At 43.3% G+C, this 18,715-nt stretch overlaps 1 protein-coding gene across 3 annotated transcripts in view; it reads left to right on the top strand.

Moving 5' to 3' along the window:
• Positions 1–424: 424 nt before the first annotated feature.
• ULK2 (unc-51 like autophagy activating kinase 2) overlaps positions 425–18,715 on the top strand; it is an 83,095-nt gene continuing 64,804 nt past the window's right edge. For all 3 annotated transcript variants that reach the window (XM_035724568.1, XM_035724569.1, XM_035724570.1), the window contains exons 1-5: positions 425–1,032; positions 2,280–2,372; positions 3,496–3,537; positions 15,728–15,760; positions 16,095–16,131. In XM_035724568.1, coding sequence (XP_035580461.1) covers positions 943–1,032; positions 2,280–2,372; positions 3,496–3,537; positions 15,728–15,760; positions 16,095–16,131 — 295 coding nt within the window. In that variant the 5' untranslated portion in view covers positions 425–942. The remainder of the gene's footprint in view (positions 1,033–2,279; positions 2,373–3,495; positions 3,538–15,727; positions 15,761–16,094; positions 16,132–18,715) is intronic.

An 18,715-nucleotide genomic window follows, 5' to 3' on the forward strand; every position in this document is an offset into this window, starting at 1 on the left:
TTGGCAGCAGGACCTCCGCTTTCAGGGGGCGCGGGGAAAGCCGGGCTCTAGGAGATGCTCCTTTACCCTGACCGGTTCCCTGGTGGTCTGTACTGCACAGGGGATGCCCGGTCCCTCCGGCAGTTGGGGGTTCAAGACCTGCTTCCCCAACGCCCGCCTCCCAGTAGGGCTCCAGCCCGGGGTGTGGCAGGCTCGAATCTGCTCCCAGGCCCAGCGCGAAGGCTGCAGCGCGTAACGAGCTGTGGTTTCAGCGGCTCGCATCCCACTTCCCCGCCTGGGCCAGTTCCTGGGGGGACTGGCCTCGACCGCAGCGCCGCGCCCCGCGGCGCGCGCGCACTCATTTTCCTGGCGGAGGGAGCGGGCTTCGGCGGGCGCTGCGTCCTACAAGATGTGCTGACGTCGCGGAGGGCCGGCAGTCGGCTCGGGAGCGGCCGGCGCGCGCGTGTGCGTTGGGTGCAGCTGCGAGGCGGGGAGGCGCGCAGGGTCGGTGGTTGTGCTGCTCCTAGGGCGGCGGCCGCCACCGCAGCAGCACCCCGGGCTGAGGGGGCCGTCGCGGCGGGACGAGCTGGGGATGGGGAACACCGGGCCCCGCACCTCTCCCGGGCGCGTGTGCGGCGCCGGGGGCGCACAGTGACGGCTGCGGCGCCCCTAAGCCGGGCAGCGCTGAGGCCGCTTCGCCAAGGGAGCCTTCGGCCGGCGGCGGGCCGGGCCATGAGGAGCAGCCGGGGCCGGGCCAGGCCTCGCTGACCCCCGGCCCCGCGCGGAGGCCTCCCCCGTTTCCGCTCCGGTCTCTCGGCATGAGCGTCCGCCCAGGCCGGGGGCCGCGGCTGCCCCAGTGCGGCGGCCCGCGGGCGCGCTCCGGGCCGGCGGGCCCGCGGTGCTGAGCCCGGCCTGCCTCGCTGCGCTGCCCGCCCGCCCGCTGTATGCCCCGGGGGCGCGGCCATGGAGGTGGTGGGCGACTTCGAGTACAGCAAGAGGGACCTCGTGGGACACGGGGCCTTCGCCGTGGTCTTCCGGGGGCGGCACCGCCAGGTGAGCCCCGCCGGCCGGGGCGAGGCCGGGGTCTGTGGGCCGCCCTCCCGTCCGGGCGGCCGCGGCGGGACTGGATGGTCCTGAAACGGCGACGCCGCGGGCGCAGAGCCCCCCCCCCCCCCCGCCCCGGCTTGGCTCGCCGCCCTGAGGCCTGCCATTGTGCGCGCTGTCAGTGTCGCGGGGTTTGTTTTGGTCGGGCGAGGACTGTTTTGAGGCCGAAGCCGCTAGGCAGCGCTCCACCTACCGACTGGCCGCTCGGCCTCTGATTTCCTCCTTGCAGACCGCCTGGTAACCAGAGCGCGCTTAGGGGCTCGCTCGCCCGCCCGGCCCGCCGGGACGTGCCTTTCCCCCTGAATGTGCCCAGGATCCGAGTCCGAAAAGCCTGCACACGGTCCCCTGCCCAGCCCGGGCGTGGGCGCATCTGAGGTTTTTCCGCACCCTGGGCTGCCAAAGCTTGTCCCTTTTCAGGTCGATAGTTGCAGACCCAGCGGAAAACGGGCTGGTTTCCCGTTAGCCCGAGACTTTCTCAAACTCGGGGTGGGGGTGGGGGGTATCACATTTCCCAGCATTGGTTCCTCAACACGCGGACGAGCCCCGTACCACCTTGCCTTTCTGGGGTTAGATAGGCGGGTGGGAGAGAGGGTTGGACGCTTCATCTTTCAATCCAAGTAAACATGAATGCCGGTTCGAAAATGTTTTAAAGCTCTTGCTGTTCGGCGAATAGGGTCCCACGAGGTTGTCGAATCTAAAGAATTTGGAAGAGCACCTAGGGAGTGGAAATGATCAAAGGGGTTTTGGTAGTCCTGGTTGTTGGCAAGGGGCCTGTTAAAAGCGGGCTGGTTTTGTTGCTTATCAGAGTAATAAAAACTACTTTCCTGTATTATGGGAATAACTGAAAACTCGACAAAAAGTGATTAAAACAGGGCCAAATCTTGCCAAGCTATCAAATACCACCTTCCAGTTTATTATCCGCATTTCTCCAAAACTTTAAAGTGGCTGTAAATTTTGTCCTTTGTTTCATTTCATGCTCGTTACTATGTGGTCTTCGTATTTATTATTTTTAGTGGCTGTCTTGTAGGACGTCAGCTTGTAATTTATGAAATCATTTTCCTATTGTTGGAGATTCGGATTCTTTTCCATTCCCCCCCCCCCAGTGTTTATGAATTTGCTAAAAAAAACACCTTTGTGCTTATAGATTATGTTTCTATAAAATAATTTCCCGGAGTAACACTGTTTTTCCTTTTCAGAAAACTGATTGGGAGGTAGCTATTAAAAGTATTAATAAAAAGAACTTGTCAAAATCACAAATACTGCTTGGGAAGGAAATTAAGATCTTAAAGGTATGTTTATTTATGTGATATTTCATACTGGGTTAAAACTTATTTTAAAATTAATGCATGATGACATCTTTTGTAATTTTGGTCCCTGGAGCCAAGTTTGAGAGTTTTCACCTGTTGCTCTCATTTTTGCATGCTCAGTTTTTTGAGACATTTGAGTACTCGGAAGCTATTTTTAAGAATAGATGTTTGTGGCTCGTGGGCTTAGAGGGATTCTGTGAAGACTGATTTTAGCTTCTCCTAATTTCTTCTTTTCCTTGGTTATTGTGTTACTGTTTGAGAAGAGGCACACCCTTCTTATCCAATATTTAGCTCTTGTCTTGATCCCTTTCAGGTGACACTTAAGTATTTGGGGGGGACTGGGGGCAGATGGAAACTTTCTTCCTTGTAAATTGAAAACAAATTATGAAGTGGTCTTTTTAGATCACCCACAAGCAGTGTTACCCAAGTGAGGTGCTTTGGGGAAAAAATGGTTGCCTCGTCAAATACGTATGCAAAATCCTGTTTACTGCATGCATACTTCTTGGAGAGTCACAAAGCCCTTTGCTTGGCAAAGAAAAATCTGAAAAATTGCACCATGAAGAAACTGGCTTAGGTGTATTTAACTCAGTGTTCCCCAAGCTGATGTGAGCGTAGAGCTCTCACCTCACACCAGCTTTCACCGAAACTACTCCTCTGTGGAGAGCTCTTTGGGAAGAATTACAGCTCTTTGAGCTAAGAATTATGCTTCATTTTCGTTCAGGCAAATAACGTGCGCTTTAAAAGCACTTCGGAATTTCATGCCTTTATTGCCGTTAGAACTGTATATTGAATTTGAAAAGACTCCCAGAGAGTCTGTGGTCATACTAACTGTGACATTTATTTTGTAAATGAGAGTACTCACCTTGTTAAGAGTCTAAAAAATGATCCTGGTGAAAAAACATTTAGGGCTCAAGTAAAGTTTGATCAGGCACATTTCCTCTTATTCTTTTGTAGATTGAATTGTTCTGATCTAGTAATGGAAGTGTAGTATGTAGAAAGAGTATATACTACCTAATGTGTGTGTATACTTAATATTTATTTGCATATTGAAATACATGTATTAAGAGTGATCACAAATATTTTAAATTCTCAATTTCCTTAACAGGAACTTCAGCATGAAAATATTGTAGCACTCTATGATGTTCAGGTACCTTATTATTAATATTATTTTTTAATTTGCATGTCAGTAAGGAACTGCTATTTCATACAAATTTAAGTGAATTGTAATAGAAATAGAAAATTGCCTTATTCTTGTTGGAAAGGTATATAGTTTGAGTTACATATTTATTAATAAAAAATTGCTTAAAGTAGGGGCACCTGGGTGGCTCAGTTCGTTAAGCATCTGCCTTCGGCTCAAGTCATGATCCCAGGGTCCTGGGATCCAGCTCCACGGCGAGCTCGCTGCTCAGCAGGGGAGTCTGCTTCTCCCTCTGCCTCTCCCTCTGCCCCTCCCTCTGCCCCTGCTCATGTATTCTCTCTCGTTCACTCTCTATCAAATAAAATCTTTAAATAAAAAAGTTGTTTAAAGTAGCATAGAGGGATAGGAGAAAATAATGTGCTGCATGAGTACATGAGTACTTTTATACCCATACTATAGGAGTAGTGTTATTTTAGGTCAAGTAGAGGAATATTGATACCAGATCTAGCATTTCCTTTTTTTTTCCCCCTAGCATTTCTGTCGTAAATGTAGAAAGGACTGTTGTGGGCTATTTAAAAAATCAGAGCTTTTTTTTATTGCAAAAGTAACATTTGCTAATTGTAGATGTATTAGAAAAAAAATTAAAGAAAGCGTGCATATTCATCACCCTGATATAGCTGTGATTATCACCATGGCATACAGTAGAGTTGAATTTTATTTGGAGGTGGGAAGGCAAGGTTCTGAAGTTCTCTTCTAAGGCAACATTTCCCCTTGGAAGTCCTTTTAAAAAGCCTGATTTTGGAGAAAATTAGTATTTGGGGGGGCAGAGCATGAGAGTAAGTAGTTGGCTTATATTTAGGGACCATATTGTGTTTTAAATTCTAGAACCACTCTTGTCTAGTATGGTATCCGCTGTGTGAGAGCCACAGTGATCTGAGATCTAAGGAGGGGGCAGCAGACTCAGCTTCTCCCTGGATTCTCACTCCAAAGCAGACTAGGGTACATGATTTATGGCATTTCCTTCTTTTGTTTTTCTTAGTCTGGACAGTTGAATTCCAGTAAAGTAAATGGACATGTTACATGAGTCTGCTGTATGTGTTTCTAGCTAAAACCTTTTTTTTTTTTTTTTAAGATTTTATTTATTTACTTGACAGAGACACAGCGAGAGAGGGAACACAAGCAGGGGGAGTGGGAGAGGGAGAAGCAGGCTTCCCGGCGAGCAGGGAGCCAAATGCAGGGCGATGTAGGGCTCGATCCCAGGACCCTGGAATCATGACCCGAACTGAAGGTAGAGTCTGCTTAATGACTGAGCCACCCAGGCGCCCCGCTAAAATCTTTTCTGTACACACTTCCATTACTCGAATTCATTTATAAGGTTTTGAGTGGCTACTGTGTGCCAGGCATTGTTCTAAGGGCTAGGAATAAAGCAGCGAGTAAAACAAAGTCCTTGCTTTCAGTGTGCTTAATTTTAGCAGGGTGAGACAAAATGGACTGTTCTTCTTGTGCTTCTTTTTTGTATGTAGTGATTTTTCACATAGTCATATCATACTACAAAGTATTTAACTAAACCCACGTTACAAGATGTTTCATTTTTTTCTGTTATAGAAAAGTGCTGTGAAGATAATATATAAATTCTGAACATAGCTTGGATTATTTTCATTCAATTTCTAGCATTGGAATTACCAAGGCAAATAAATAGCACACACAGTTTTAAAGTTTTTGATTGTAGAGTGTCATTGCTCTCCCAAAAAGTGACAATTTAAATTTCATGTGCAGACTATGTGAGTTCTGTGGGGTGTGTTTTGTTACCTGTTTAAGTGCGTGTAACTCATTCCTTCATCCAAGAAATTCAAAGCAGCATAGAAAGAAAGGAGAAAAAACCTTAAAGTCAAAACTAAACTTATGTCACCATCCCTAGTTGAAATGTTGATTCTCCTCAGAGCTGTTTGTGTAGTTTGTCTTAGTCTCTGGAGACAGAGGGCACCAAGTGGTACAAGTCAGTGCCTGGTACAAAAATTGTTAAATAATATTAACTCTTAATTTCCCATTTTTTGAGAAGCACAGAAAACCCTGTCAATTGCAGAGTAGATTTTGCTTTCAGAAAATACAAAGTATACTTAGATTTCATTCTATTAGAAAAATATTTTTAAGTACTAGTTTCGGTTGTAGAGTGAGATATTTAGGAGGAACATGTGCTCAAAAACCTGAATTATCAAACAGTCAAGAATTTCAAGGTGACTGCAGTAAAATGTTTATATTTTGTGCATTGTATACTACTGGAAATACATAAATTTAAGAGATATCAGTCAAGTAAATACACTCTCGAGCATTTGACTAATGAGTAAACAGTCTTGATCATCTAATATTTTAGATTTGCTTCCTTAATTTTAATTGTATGTTTGTAGAGACAGTACAGTAGTTTTATCAAATTGAAATGAACATCATTTTTCCTGGCCATCAGTTTTGGAAATCTGTCTAAAGTTTATGGATACACTTTTATAAATTGAGAACTTTTGACATTGTAAAAAATCAGGTTTCACTTCAGATGACACCTAAAAAGCAACATACTTTCCCTAATTAAAAAATTAACATATTCTCATAGTTACAATAACCATTGTGAACATGAATAAATTAAAAAAGGAATAGCAGTTTTCAGAAATAACCACTTATATTTCTTTTAGCGTTTTCAAATATATATATATATATATGCAACTATAATCATTTGTATTTAGATTTTAAGCTTTTCATCGTGAGGGACTTAATAATAGTATTTTTACATAAGTGCAACTTGTTTTATTAGACTTAGTATATCTTGGATACCTTTTCATGTCAACATAGTACTATAAGGCCAAATGATAATTTCCTTAAAGCCCAATTGTGGCCATTTGGGTTGTTTCTCATTTTTCCCTGTTCGAAACAGTGCTGCCGAGAAAGCTCTGTACATATCTCTGCTTACTTGAATGAGTGTTCCTGTAGAATAAAACCCTTGTCATGGAATCGTCTGGTCAAAGATATTAGCATGTTGCCTTGCAGAAGGTTGTACCAATTTATTCTGATCTAATGATCTGTTGGGGTTTTTTTCTTAAATCATTAGTGCATTGACCATCTTCATGTTTTATTTGCCTTTTTGTATTTCTTTTTTTTTTTTTAAAGATTTTATTTATTTATTTATTTGAGAGAGAGAATGAGAGAGAGAGAAAGAGAGAGAGCATGAGAGGGGGGAGGGTCAGAGGGAGAAGCAGACTCCCCGCTGAGCAGGGAGCCCGATGTGGGACTCGATCCCGGGACTCCAGGATCATGACCTGAGCCGAAGGCAGTCACTTAACCAACTGAGCCACCCAGGCGCCCGCCTTTTTGTATTTCTTCTGTGACTTTCCTGGTGGCGTTCTCTGATGTTGTGCTGTGTTCGTTGTTCCTACTGATTCCTTCGTAATTAGTATTTCTTGGACCAGGTAATGGGGAATAAAAAGGAGTGTAGTGGTGAACAAAATAGAAATGGTCCTTGCCCTCGCGCAGCTTCCGTATCCTGGGGAGGAGGATGTGCAGCAAATAGCTACTTACTCTAGGTGTGTGCAGTGCCCTGAGGAAGACGAGCGCAGTCGAAGACCTTTGAGAGGAAAGCGTATGGGGGTGAGGGGAGTAGGGCTCCCCACTTTGTGGGCTGGGGATGACTTGGTGAACAAATGGTGTTTAAGCTGACATTGATGGAACAGTGGGAGATGGCCAGGCTTGTGTGGGTGGGAGAAGGGCAGGTAAGCGCCCCAAGCAGAGGAAGCCTTCTCTGTAGAGCGGACAGGAGGGATGAGAGCTTGAGGAGCTGGGAGAAGCCCCGGGCGGGGGATGGGAGTGCAGGGGTGAGGGGAGGGTGCGGTAGATGATCCTGGCATTGGTGTCAGCAGGGGCCACGGGCAGTCTTGAGTCTGAGGGCAGCGCTATGCCCTTGAAGAGTTTTAAGAGCCGGAGAGTGAGGATATGTCTGTTTTTCAAAAGATACCTATCTTTGACCCTTCTGGGCATGAGATAAGTAATGTCAGTCAGGAGTACTTCACCTGCATATTTGTCAGTTGTCTGGATAAATAAACACCAGCAGGTAATTTTTAGTGTTGTGAGAAAAAAAGATGATTCATTTAATAAAATGGTGCTGGCAAAACTGAGATACATGAGAAAAAATAAAGTTGGATCCCTATTCTCATCATCTTCCACAGTAATTTCCAAATGAATTAAAGGCTTAAGTATATAAAATAAAGAGTAAGAGTCTTAGAATAATATATTTTTTTGAGACACACAGAGAGAGAGAGAGCACAAGTGGAGAGGAGCAGAGAGGGAGAAGGAAAAGCAGATTCCCCCGCTGAGCAGGGAGCCCGAGGCCAGACTCCATCCCAGGAACCCCCCCCCCCCCATCATGACCTGAGCCAAAGGCAGACGCTTAACCAACTGAGCCACCCAGTGCCCCAAGAATCTTAGAATAATATTTAGATGACTATATATAATCCAAGAGTTGGAAAGGTATTTTAAATCAAGAAACTCAGGGGCGCCTGGGTGGCTCAGTTGGTTAGGCGACTGCCTTCGGCCCAGGTCATGATCCTGGGGTCCTGGGATCGAGTCCCACTTCGGGCTCCCTGCTCAGCGGGGAGCCTGCTTCTCCCTCTAACCCTCCCCCCTCTCATGTACTCTCTCTCTCTCATTCTCGATCTCTCAAATACATAAATAAATCTTTAAAAAAATTTAAAAAAAAAATCAAGAAACTCAGAAGCTATAGAAGTAGGGACATGTACAATTTTTTAAAATCTTGCTTTATGGCAAATAGTACCATGAACAAATCGAAAGCCATAAAAAGGAACAAACTTGATACCTGCCACAGCATATGAATTTTAAACATTCTGTTTGTGTTTAAATGCCCCGATTGGGTGGGGGCCCGTGATGTGGGCCCTGAAAGAATTCACTCAGGGCAGAACAAAGGAGAGAGCAGTTTATTGAACACACGCCAGGGAACAGCGGGCAGGGCAGCAGTGCGGAGTAAAGAGGTAGGGGGACATGGGGAATTTTCCCTTTTTTGGTAACTGTGCCTGGTTGTAAGTAGCTCATTGGTCAGTTAGGGTCTGTGGCCATTTTTCCACGTGGGTCGCTTAAGGAGCCTGTTTGCATTCAGCTCGATGGTCACTGTGGGCCTTTTTGCCTTGCTCAAGTTTTCATCGCTCAAGCCTGTTGCCTAAAAGTGGCCTGTACGGTGTTGGAATAAGAAGCCAGCCATATACAGCTATTGCATGGTTCTGTTTTTGTGAGTTCCAAGAAGAGGCAGGACTTGGGGGGGGTGGTAGAAGTCAGGGAAGGCATAGTAGACGGTGTCTGTGGGGAGGTGGGAAGGGCAGAGGGGATGAAAGAATGTTCTGGCATGATGGAAATGATCTGTATTTTGATTGGAAGGGTAGTTAATGGGTCTGCATTTGTCACAACACACTGAAATGTACACCTCAGTCTGTGTATGTTAATGGATGTACGTTATATCATAATAAAATTTTTTTAAAAAGTACAACACAACAGATAACAGGCTAATATCTCAAACATATACATCCTCTCACAAATTGGTAAGGAAACGATAACCCAAAGAGACAGTAAGCAAAGGATGTAAATTGTTGGTTCTCATCAGAGAAATAAAGAGGCGCCTGGGTGGCTCAGTCGTTAAGCATCTGCCTTCGGCTCAGGTCCTGATCCCAGGGTCCTGGGATCGAGCCCCACATCGGGCTCCCTGCTCAGCGGGAAGCCTGCTTCTCCCTCTCCCACTCCCCCTGCTTGTGTTCCCTCTCTCGCTGTCTCTCTCTCTGTCAAATAAATAAATAAAAAAATAAAATGGCTAATGTATGAAATGATATTCATGAACAAGTTGTCAGGGAAATGTAAATTAAAATAACAGTAAGATGTCACTTCTCGCGCATCCCTTTGGCAAAATTAAAAAGTGCCTCAATTCTTATTGGTGGAATTTGGGAGGAGGTGTAAAATATTCTCATGGATCACTGGTAGAAATGTGAATTGTTAGAACATTTTTGGTATGCTGTCGGACAATATTTTGCTTCTACACCCTGTAAGAATATTCTTAACATTGCAGCCAGAATAATCCTGGTGATGTAAGTCAGGGCTTGTTGGTCCTGTGTTCGGACTTGGACTCTGCAGTGGCTCCCCATTTTTATCAAAGTAAAAGCCAAAGTCCTTATTTGCACAGCATGACCCTATTATCTCTGACCCCGTCTCCTATTTCCCTGTGCTTGCTGCTTCTGCTCCATCCACACGGGCCTCCTGTATGGTTCCCGTGGCAGTTCGTTCTCAGGGCCCTCTTCTTCCTTTTCCCCAAGACCTTTCTTCCCAGATACACCATATATACGGTTATTTCTCTGTCTCTGTGGTATATATAGATATATTCTCAACCTTCTTGAGGTCTTTACTCAAGCATTATGTTTTCAATGAATACATTTTAGCTTTCTTTAGCCACCCTCGGTAAAATTCCAGTCCCCTCCCCAGCACTATCTCCCTTCCTTACTTATTTTTCAAAGCACATATCACCCTCTAACATTTTTTATATACTCAATTCCTTTGTTTGATGTGTCTCCCTAACTCTTAACTCTTAGAAGCGAAGCTTAACGAGAATAAGGCATTTAACTTTGCTTGCTTACAGCTGTATCCTCAGTACCTAGAACAATGTCTTATATGTGGTGGGCGGTTAAAAATTTGAATGAAGAGAAATATCTGTTGCCATTAGAAATACACACCTTTTACTAGGAAAAAGTTATGAAAAGATACATACTAGCTGGAAATACTATTTGGAGGGGTGGAGATAAGCAAAAAGGTGGAAATGGGTTGTGTTAAGATGTACAAAAATGCAAATATATGCTCCATTTGCATGTGAGTGTATGTATTAGTAGGTGCATGAAAGCAGAAACCATCATGTCAGTCTCAGATGGTGACATTAAGGTGATTTTTTACTTCTTTCAAATGTTACGTATCTTAATGTTGTGCAATAAAATTGAGGAAAAAAGCAATTTTCTTTTTTTTGTGGGGGAGTATTCACTTTTGCTTGCTTGCTTTCTGTAGTCCTTGGGCAGTCTTCTGATTATGAATTTGCATTCCAGGTCCTTTAATGCCAGTGAGGGAGTATGTACGTCTGAGTATTAGATTTAACCATTATGGTTAGAAAAAGGAATATTCTCCATTACAAATCAGTGAGCATAGACATTTATTAAAGTATGTAAAACATTGGCCACTCCGGAGGATGGGCAAGGGTGGACACCGTGGAGGAGGTGTCTGGGTAACAGCCGTGGCACCGCTGGAAATGGAGAGGCCTGGGCAGATGGATGAGGCATTTAGGAGATGGGGCTGGTGATAGCTGTGTGAGGTAAAGAGGAGGAAATCGGAGTTGACAGCTCTTTGTTGTATGTATTGAAATGTTTTTCCCAGTTTGTCTCTCTTTTTGGGGGGAGCAGGGAGGAGGGAGTCTTTGGCATCTCTTTGGTATGTGGAAGTTCTTGAATAGTAAAATTTGTCCATCTGTTCTTTAATGGCTTCTGGGTTTCATATTTCAGGATTTCTCCACCTTGAAATTATAAAAATGGCCCTCCCCCATTTTCTCCTAGTATTTATGGTTTTGGTTTTTCATATTTATATCTTTGGCCTCTGGACTTATGTGCAGAGAAATGATCTAGGGACTCATCTTATGTTTCAGAAGGGTATGCTGAAGAGGATGGTGCCTTCTGTGGGACTGTTGCAAGGAGTTAGGCCATTTGCAGAATTATGGGCAAAACAGGTTTAGATTAGGGAGGTACTTTGTTAGCACTTCTTAAGTTTGTAACTGGGGGCCGAGGGTGCAAGAAGAGCACCTGGCTCTGCGGTTCCAGAATGGACTAGGTTTGACCACTCGCCACTGACAAAATCTAAAGACAGAGAAATGAGTGGTGGCGAAACAAGAAAGGGGCTTTTTTGAGTGAGGCCAACCCTGGGAAGACAGCCGAATAACTCTCAAGGACGGTCCCCAGAGTGCTGAAAATACTTCTAGGTTCATATAAGGAAAATGTGGGTCAAAGATTGGTGGGTACCTGCAGGTGGGCAGTAAAGGTCAGGTAGATCATTGTCTTGGGGTCAATCACAAGGGCTCTTGCTGGCCTTAGGGCAGTCCCTGTTACTCCTTTGCCCTCTGGGTCTTTTGCCTGAGATACGAGATCAGCTGGAAAGAAGAACTTAATCAATTAGAAAGTACACACGGAGGTCAGAATGGGGGTAGTTGGCATCCTCTTTCAGGTTTGACAGATCAGTGTTACATTACAATGTGTGTTTTTTCCAACACCACCAAGTCATCAACTCAATTTTAACACTATCTACCTGGAGTTAGCATCAGATCTGACAGGTTAAGGACTTTGCCCTACAAGACTGCACCCTCTGCCCTGCACCTCCCCCCCAATTTTAGGCACCAGTCACAAGTCCAGGTTGTCACCTGTGTCTCTGACCAACCAGCTATAGATCAGAGGTACCAGCAACCTCCTCCTTGGATTTGATTAATTGCTAAAGTGGCTCACAGCCCTCAGAGAAACATTTCACTTACTAGATTATCGGTTTATTATAAAAGGGTATAAAAGAATATAACTTAGAAACAACCAGATGGAAGAGGTGCATAGGGTAAGGTATGTAGGAAGGGTGACCACTCTCTGCACATCCCTCTGAGCCCCATCCTTTTGGGGTTTTATGGAGGCTGTATTACATAGGTATACTTCATTAAATCATTGGCCATTGGTGATTTAACTCAATCTCTAGTCCCTCTCCCCTCTCTGGAGGTAGGGTGGGGAGGGGTGGGGCTGTAATGTCCAACCCTCTGATCCAACTGTCGGTTCTCCTGGCGATCCAGCCCTGATCCTTAGGTGACCTGGGGGGGTTTTCCAAAGGTCACCTCATTAACATAACAAAAGACCCCTTGATCTCTGATCCCTTAGGAGGTTAGAACGATTTTCTTTCTTCTTTTACGAGATAACCGTAGCCTAAGGGGTGGAGAATGAATCAGGAAAAGTAGCAGAGAAATGGGTTTTAGGAGCCCAGACTTTGTCTTCAATCTTTCTCTTGCTCTTTACTGAATTGTTTTGTTACTTTATGTTTCTCCCCTTCTGATCCTGAGCATCTGAGTTCTGCTGGAAAGAACATTTAGTCACGCTGTCTGATTTTTAAATTCACTTTATCTTTATTGTTTTTTCAAATTACAAAGGGAATAGGCCCTCAGTGGAAAAACAATTTAAATAGTCTAGCAGTATATAAAGTAAAAAAGAGATGCCCTCTTCTGATAGCTCCCTTTATTTCTTTTTCCAGGAAAAAACCACCATTGTGCATCCTTCAAAAGACTTTATTTTTTATTTATAAACACCACTCCCTTGGTAAAGGGAGATCATGACCCAAGCCTGCTTATGCAGGATGCTATGAGGCTGACTAGCACCATGTAACCCCAAGGAGAATAATTCTGTTGTTGGGTTGTGTTAAAATATACAAAAATGTTTTTAGTTGAACAAATTGTTTTTTTTAATTGTTTATTTTTGTCTAAATTTTTGTATACTGGCATAGAGTTCTTAATAATACTTTTTTTTTTCCTTCTTAGGGATTTTCTATCTTATTAAGGAGTTGGAGTAGGGAAATGATAAATTGAAATTCATTGTGTTTAATTTTGTGGATGGAAGTTCCTGGGGAAGAGTTGAGGATGAGGATTTTCTGATTTTAGAAAAGGAGAGCAGTTGTGTGTTGAACTCTGGGAAGCCCTCCGTGGTCTGGCTCACAGGCCTCTTGGCCTCGCTCCTCAGCCTTTCTGACCCTACGAGAATCTCTTCAAGTTCTTCCCTCCTGCCCCAGTAGCATCGGAGTTTCAGTTTGTCCACAGATGGCTTGATTGGTTGTTTCCTCTTTTCTTTTTACTGACTCTTTGCTCGCTCTTGGAGCTGCTCCAGAGCTTCACTTAAAAGATGGGCACTTTTGTCATGGAGGCCTTTACAGAGGGAGGTGTTCCAGAGAGTATGATCGAACCTTTGAAGGTTTGTACTGCTTTAAAGGTGGGCAAGAGAAGAGTTGCATGAGAAATCAAGGATGTTAAAACATTTCTTTCCATGTCTTTGTGTGGAATAAACAGTTTAGCCTTCCCTGAGGAATTTCTAGTTGTCTTTTCTCTTCAGTAGTTAGGCTGTGGTGCTATTATATGATTAGGCAATACTGATTTGAGATGATACTTTTGTACTACGTACTTGGGGAGAAGAAAACTGTGGTTTAATGATATCTCACTATTTTTAGGGATGATAGAGCATTTTGGTCTGGATTTGATCAGGTTAGATGGCCAAACCTAAGACTGATTCACCATAGAGATGATTTAGCTAAATTAGAAATATATTTTTGTTTTTCTTTCTGATAAAAGGAAGTAAGTATTTCTTACAGACTTGCTTTTCTAGCGTGCTGGGAGCTGATGGTTCTCCACTTCCTTCCTGCTCATGGCAGTGCTGCTGTTAGGGAAACCAACTGTGTTTTAGGCTTTCGGCTTGGCTTTTCATGCCCAAGGCATGTGTGGTCCTGCTTGGGGCAGACTGTGGTTCCTGGTTCCCCCGCAGAGAACAGATATTCTTCTGAACTTCCAAATGCCTCCATGGGGGGGTGGGGGGGGTGGAGGGAGGGCTCAAAGAACTGGGCACAGTGTGTTTTAATTTTTTGTCTAGTCCTCTGGAGTAATTAAGTGAAGTAAATCATCCCAAGTCACTGAGTTCCTTGCAGAACGTAATTCGGGTCTTGACTTGTGGCATCCAGACCCGTGGCGAACACCGTGGACCCACTTTGTGGCAGCCCCTTGTACTGCTCCTCATTGCACAGAAGTGCTCCAGACTAGAAGTGCTGAGATGCCAGTTTTTATTTCTAATCTGTGTGACCTAATACTTTATTTATAAAATCCAGTAAAAACAAATTGTTGTAAAAATGAAGTTTAAAAAGGACCTACAAACAGATGTCCAAAGTTTTTATTATTAGGTTTAGCAGACATAAAATTATTTTGTTAAATTGCTTTAAACCTTTTAAAATTTCTTTTTTTTATTTTTAAAGATTTTATTTATTTATTTGACAGAGAGAGAGAGCAAGAGCAGGAACACAAGCAGGGGGAGTGGGAGAGGGAGAAGCACGCTTCCCGCTGAGCAGGGAGCCCGATGCGGGGCTCGATCCCAGGACCCTGGGATCATGACCTGAGCCGAAGGCAGATGCTTAACGACTGAGCCACCCAGGCGCCCAGCCTTTTAAAATTTCCTACGTTTAGTTTCTGTAATTATCTCGTGGGCTAGTACCAAATAATTCACTGAGTGGCACTGGTTCTCGAACCACACCCCAAGGGATACTGCCTTACCTCTCCTCTTATCCTCTGATAGAACTCATTCTTGAATTTAGCATATTAGTGAAGCCAAGTGCTTTTGGGAAGGGCTGTATCTTGAATCACATTTGAACACTGTCTCCAGTTAGGCTATAGGAAGCACAATTTAAAATTTAATTAACATTGTAAAAATGGTTATTGAAGAATCAAGAAGCCAGTCTTTGAATTACACAAGCAACAGATCTGGAGCTATATGACTCAGAGACTTAGTAAAATTTCTGAAATCAGTTCCTTAAAATCAGTCTGTTACTAAGATATGTGAGGAAGTAAATGTCTTTCCTCTGCCAACAAATCCCAGATAATGTGATTGCCTGCAAATAAACATAAGAATCAGAAAAACAAAAAACTAACCATCCTGGGTCCTGTATTCCACAAATCAGATTGTGCATTTAGCATTCTTAGATAGGATTATCAAGCCATTGCTCGAATCATAAACTTTTCAAAGTAGAAAGGCTTCTCTGAGGACCAGGGAATCCTTCCCCCCACCGCCCCCCACCCCCGCTCCCCCGCCAATTTACCATAGCTATGACCAAACAGTGAGTCTATCTTTAGTTCTTTCCCTAAACAGAATTGAACGTAATGACTATATTAGTGTCATCAAAACTTGGCTTGGTTTTGAAGTTGGGATGCTTAAATTATTGTGTTGGGGATTTTAAATTTCACTTACTAGTAGATTTTGTAATTTAATTTTACTTGTTTAACAATGAACAAGTGTAGTATTTTTATTAACTCATTATTGAATTTGAGCTTCATTCTTTCTCTAAATTGTATTTAATGTTTACTTTTCAGGAATTACCCAACTCTGTCTTTCTGGTGATGGAGGTAGGTAGTATATGTGCTGTTTAATTTACTTCAAATTCCTTTTGAAGGAATTAGTATGTACTAATTGGTACTAATACTAATGTACTAATTTGATTAGTATTTAAAGTGGACGGTAGATTATTATTTGAAATTTTGAATTAATAAAGTCCATTTAGTAACTTAGATTCTACTTTATAAGTAATATATAATTTAAAAATTTGATACCATAATTCTTAAGTTTTTCAGACTAGATTTACATTATGTAGAAACTCTTTAATTAAAATTAACTGATCATGAATCAAATTAATCTTGAATCCATTTCCTTATTTTAATTATTTTTTCTTTCACGTATCAGTACTGCAATGGTGGAGACCTGGCAGATTATTTACAAGGTAATTTTTGTTTCTCTGTCAGTGTTCAATAAAGATAGTACTGTAGTCTGTTTAATCCTGAGAATTACTTCTGAAATAATGCTGACCCTGTTTTCTGCACTTGTATAGAAACATTCAATAAATATTTGTGTATTTGTTTGTGATCGCTTTGCTGACCAACTGTTGTTTGTTGTGGTTTTATTCCTAAACTTGTGTATAAGTGCTTCCTTCATGTGTCCCTCTTTCTGGCAGTGTTTGAGAGATGGGTCCTCTCCCCAAGAGAGAAAAAACCATATGGTTCTCTTCTTCAAAAGACTCTCTGGGTTACCAGCAGTGAACCTTTAGTCCCTTTCATTTCTTTCAAAATAAAAAAATCACAATGCAAAAATATATCTAAGAATGTGTTTATTAAGTGAATCTTTCTTGTAAATTAAAAAGTTACAGAGGATTAAATAAAATTAACATTGAAATTATTTCCTGGCAGAGGTGAGATTTTAGTACTAGATGGTACTTGAAATTCTGTATCCAAAATGTATGTACACAGGATGGATATAAGACATTCAGATCAAATTGTGTCTCCCACAAGAATTTTTTAAAATGGTGTTATGAGGCCAGCATCTCCTTGTTCATCCCTTAAAATGCAAGGGAAATATGCAAAAAATATCTCAACCTCTAAATAGATCATGGCCGTTGAGGGTGACCCTAACACATCAATAGGTACACTTATGAAGGGTGTGGACAGTTCACGAGAACATATTGAAAATGTTCAGTTTCACCTAGTAATCAGGGAGTACAATTGAAAGTGAGCTTTTAAAAATCTTTCAAGTATAAAATATTGCTGACTTTCAAAAGCTGCGCAGTAATTAACAGGAAGAACACTGGGAGTGTTGCCCTCAGCCCTCACCTGCGGTGGGTGAAGTGGCCCCAGGGCGCAAAGCTCCTTCCCTTCCGTGGCCGCGGGCCTGGGCACACAGGGGACAGCGGTGACCCCAGGACGGCGACCCCACGGATGCCACATGGTCCACCACCAGCAGAGCTCCTGCGGTCCGTGTACATCGGCTGGCCAGCCAGGCACTGGAACTGCCACCGCGGAGGAGGAGCAGAGCGGGAGTCCGGTTCATCCTGAGCGGGGAGATTCAGGCCCGAGGGGAGCCGAGACCCCGCCTGATCCCACGTGTCCCTGTCCTGAGTGGACCAATTCTCCTCGGCTCCTGCTTCCTCGGCGGCGTCCCGCCTGCCCTGCCCACCGTGGGCCCCTCCTGAACCAGCACACCTTAGGGGAGGCACCAGACAGAGACAGGATTTGGAAGCTTGGTTTTTGGCTAGCTGATTGTTGGGGAAGGAGAAGAGGGAGTGAGGGAAGGAAGGAAGGGAAGGAAAGGAAGGAAGGAAGGAAACTCACTACGCCCCCCAATTAAAGAAAAATTATGAATAGTTTGAAGCTCCGTAGTCCCACTCCGGTCCTTACCCTTTAGAGACAACCTTTACCTTGAATTTGGGAGTTCATTGCATGTGTAGTTTTGTGTTTTTCCCAACCAAGTTCTTTTTTTTAATCCTAATTTAGTAAATCTTTTCTTTTTTCAAAATGTCATTTACTAGTAGATAGAATGCAGTGAGACAGGCACTTTCATTGACCACTGCTGGAAAGAAGTTCAAGCTAGAAAACACCCTGCTTCTGCCTTCTCAGTCAGCGAATCTCGAGTTCCTTGATGTTCTCAGTGATCCGGGTAAAAGCACCTTTTCCCCTGGGGTCAGACTGAGTGGCACCCTATCAGTTCAGTGCTCTCGTTGGAATATCAGTTTCCCTCATTAACAGAAGTTGTCCTCACCGATGCAGGCACTGTTACTGGTGTCGCGGATTTAAGTCAGCTTTGGCAGCAGTTTCGTCCATTATGTTGAACTCTGTATTTGATATTCCAGAGCACTAGTGTTAGAACAGGAGACCCAAGAGTGAGGAGTTTACGAGCTTGAGTGCTGGAGTCAGACAGACTGGTTTACAACAGTGTCCCTCTTAACATCACTTAATTGCTGTGGTTTTGGTCAAGTCCTTGAACCTCTCCCTGGCCCCTCTCTGCCACAGTCCTTAAAGGAATCCCTTGTAGTTTGAAAACACTTGTAAAGAAATATAAAAGAAATCTGGACCTCAAGGAATTTTCAAGAGTTAAATTGTTCAGTAAGGTGGCCACCAACCTCATGGGGCTACGGAGCTCTTGAAACGTGGGCCGGTCTGAAGATGTGCTGCAAATGTGAATATATTTGATTTTGAACACTTCAAGGAAGAAAAGGATTATATTTCATTAAGGCTTTTATGTTGATTACAAGTTGAAATCGTTTTGGACGTATTAGATTAAATATATATTATTTAAACCTGTTTCTTTTTTGTTTTTAAAATGTGGCTACTAGAAAATTTAAAGTTACGTATGTGGGTCACATTATATTTCTGTCGGAGAGCATTATATCACAACAGGATCATTTAGTCCTTTTATTTCCTTTGATAAGTAAAATGCCATTCACATTTTCAAAAGAAAACAAATTCTACTGATTGGCAAGTTTTAAAACATCTTAAATTAATTAGCAAGTAGTACTTGAACATGGATTCTAGCAG

This window comes from Zalophus californianus, chromosome 16, assembly GCF_009762305.2.
Source record: "Zalophus californianus isolate mZalCal1 chromosome 16, mZalCal1.pri.v2, whole genome shotgun sequence".
Lineage (NCBI taxonomy): Eukaryota > Metazoa > Chordata > Mammalia > Carnivora > Otariidae > Zalophus > Zalophus californianus.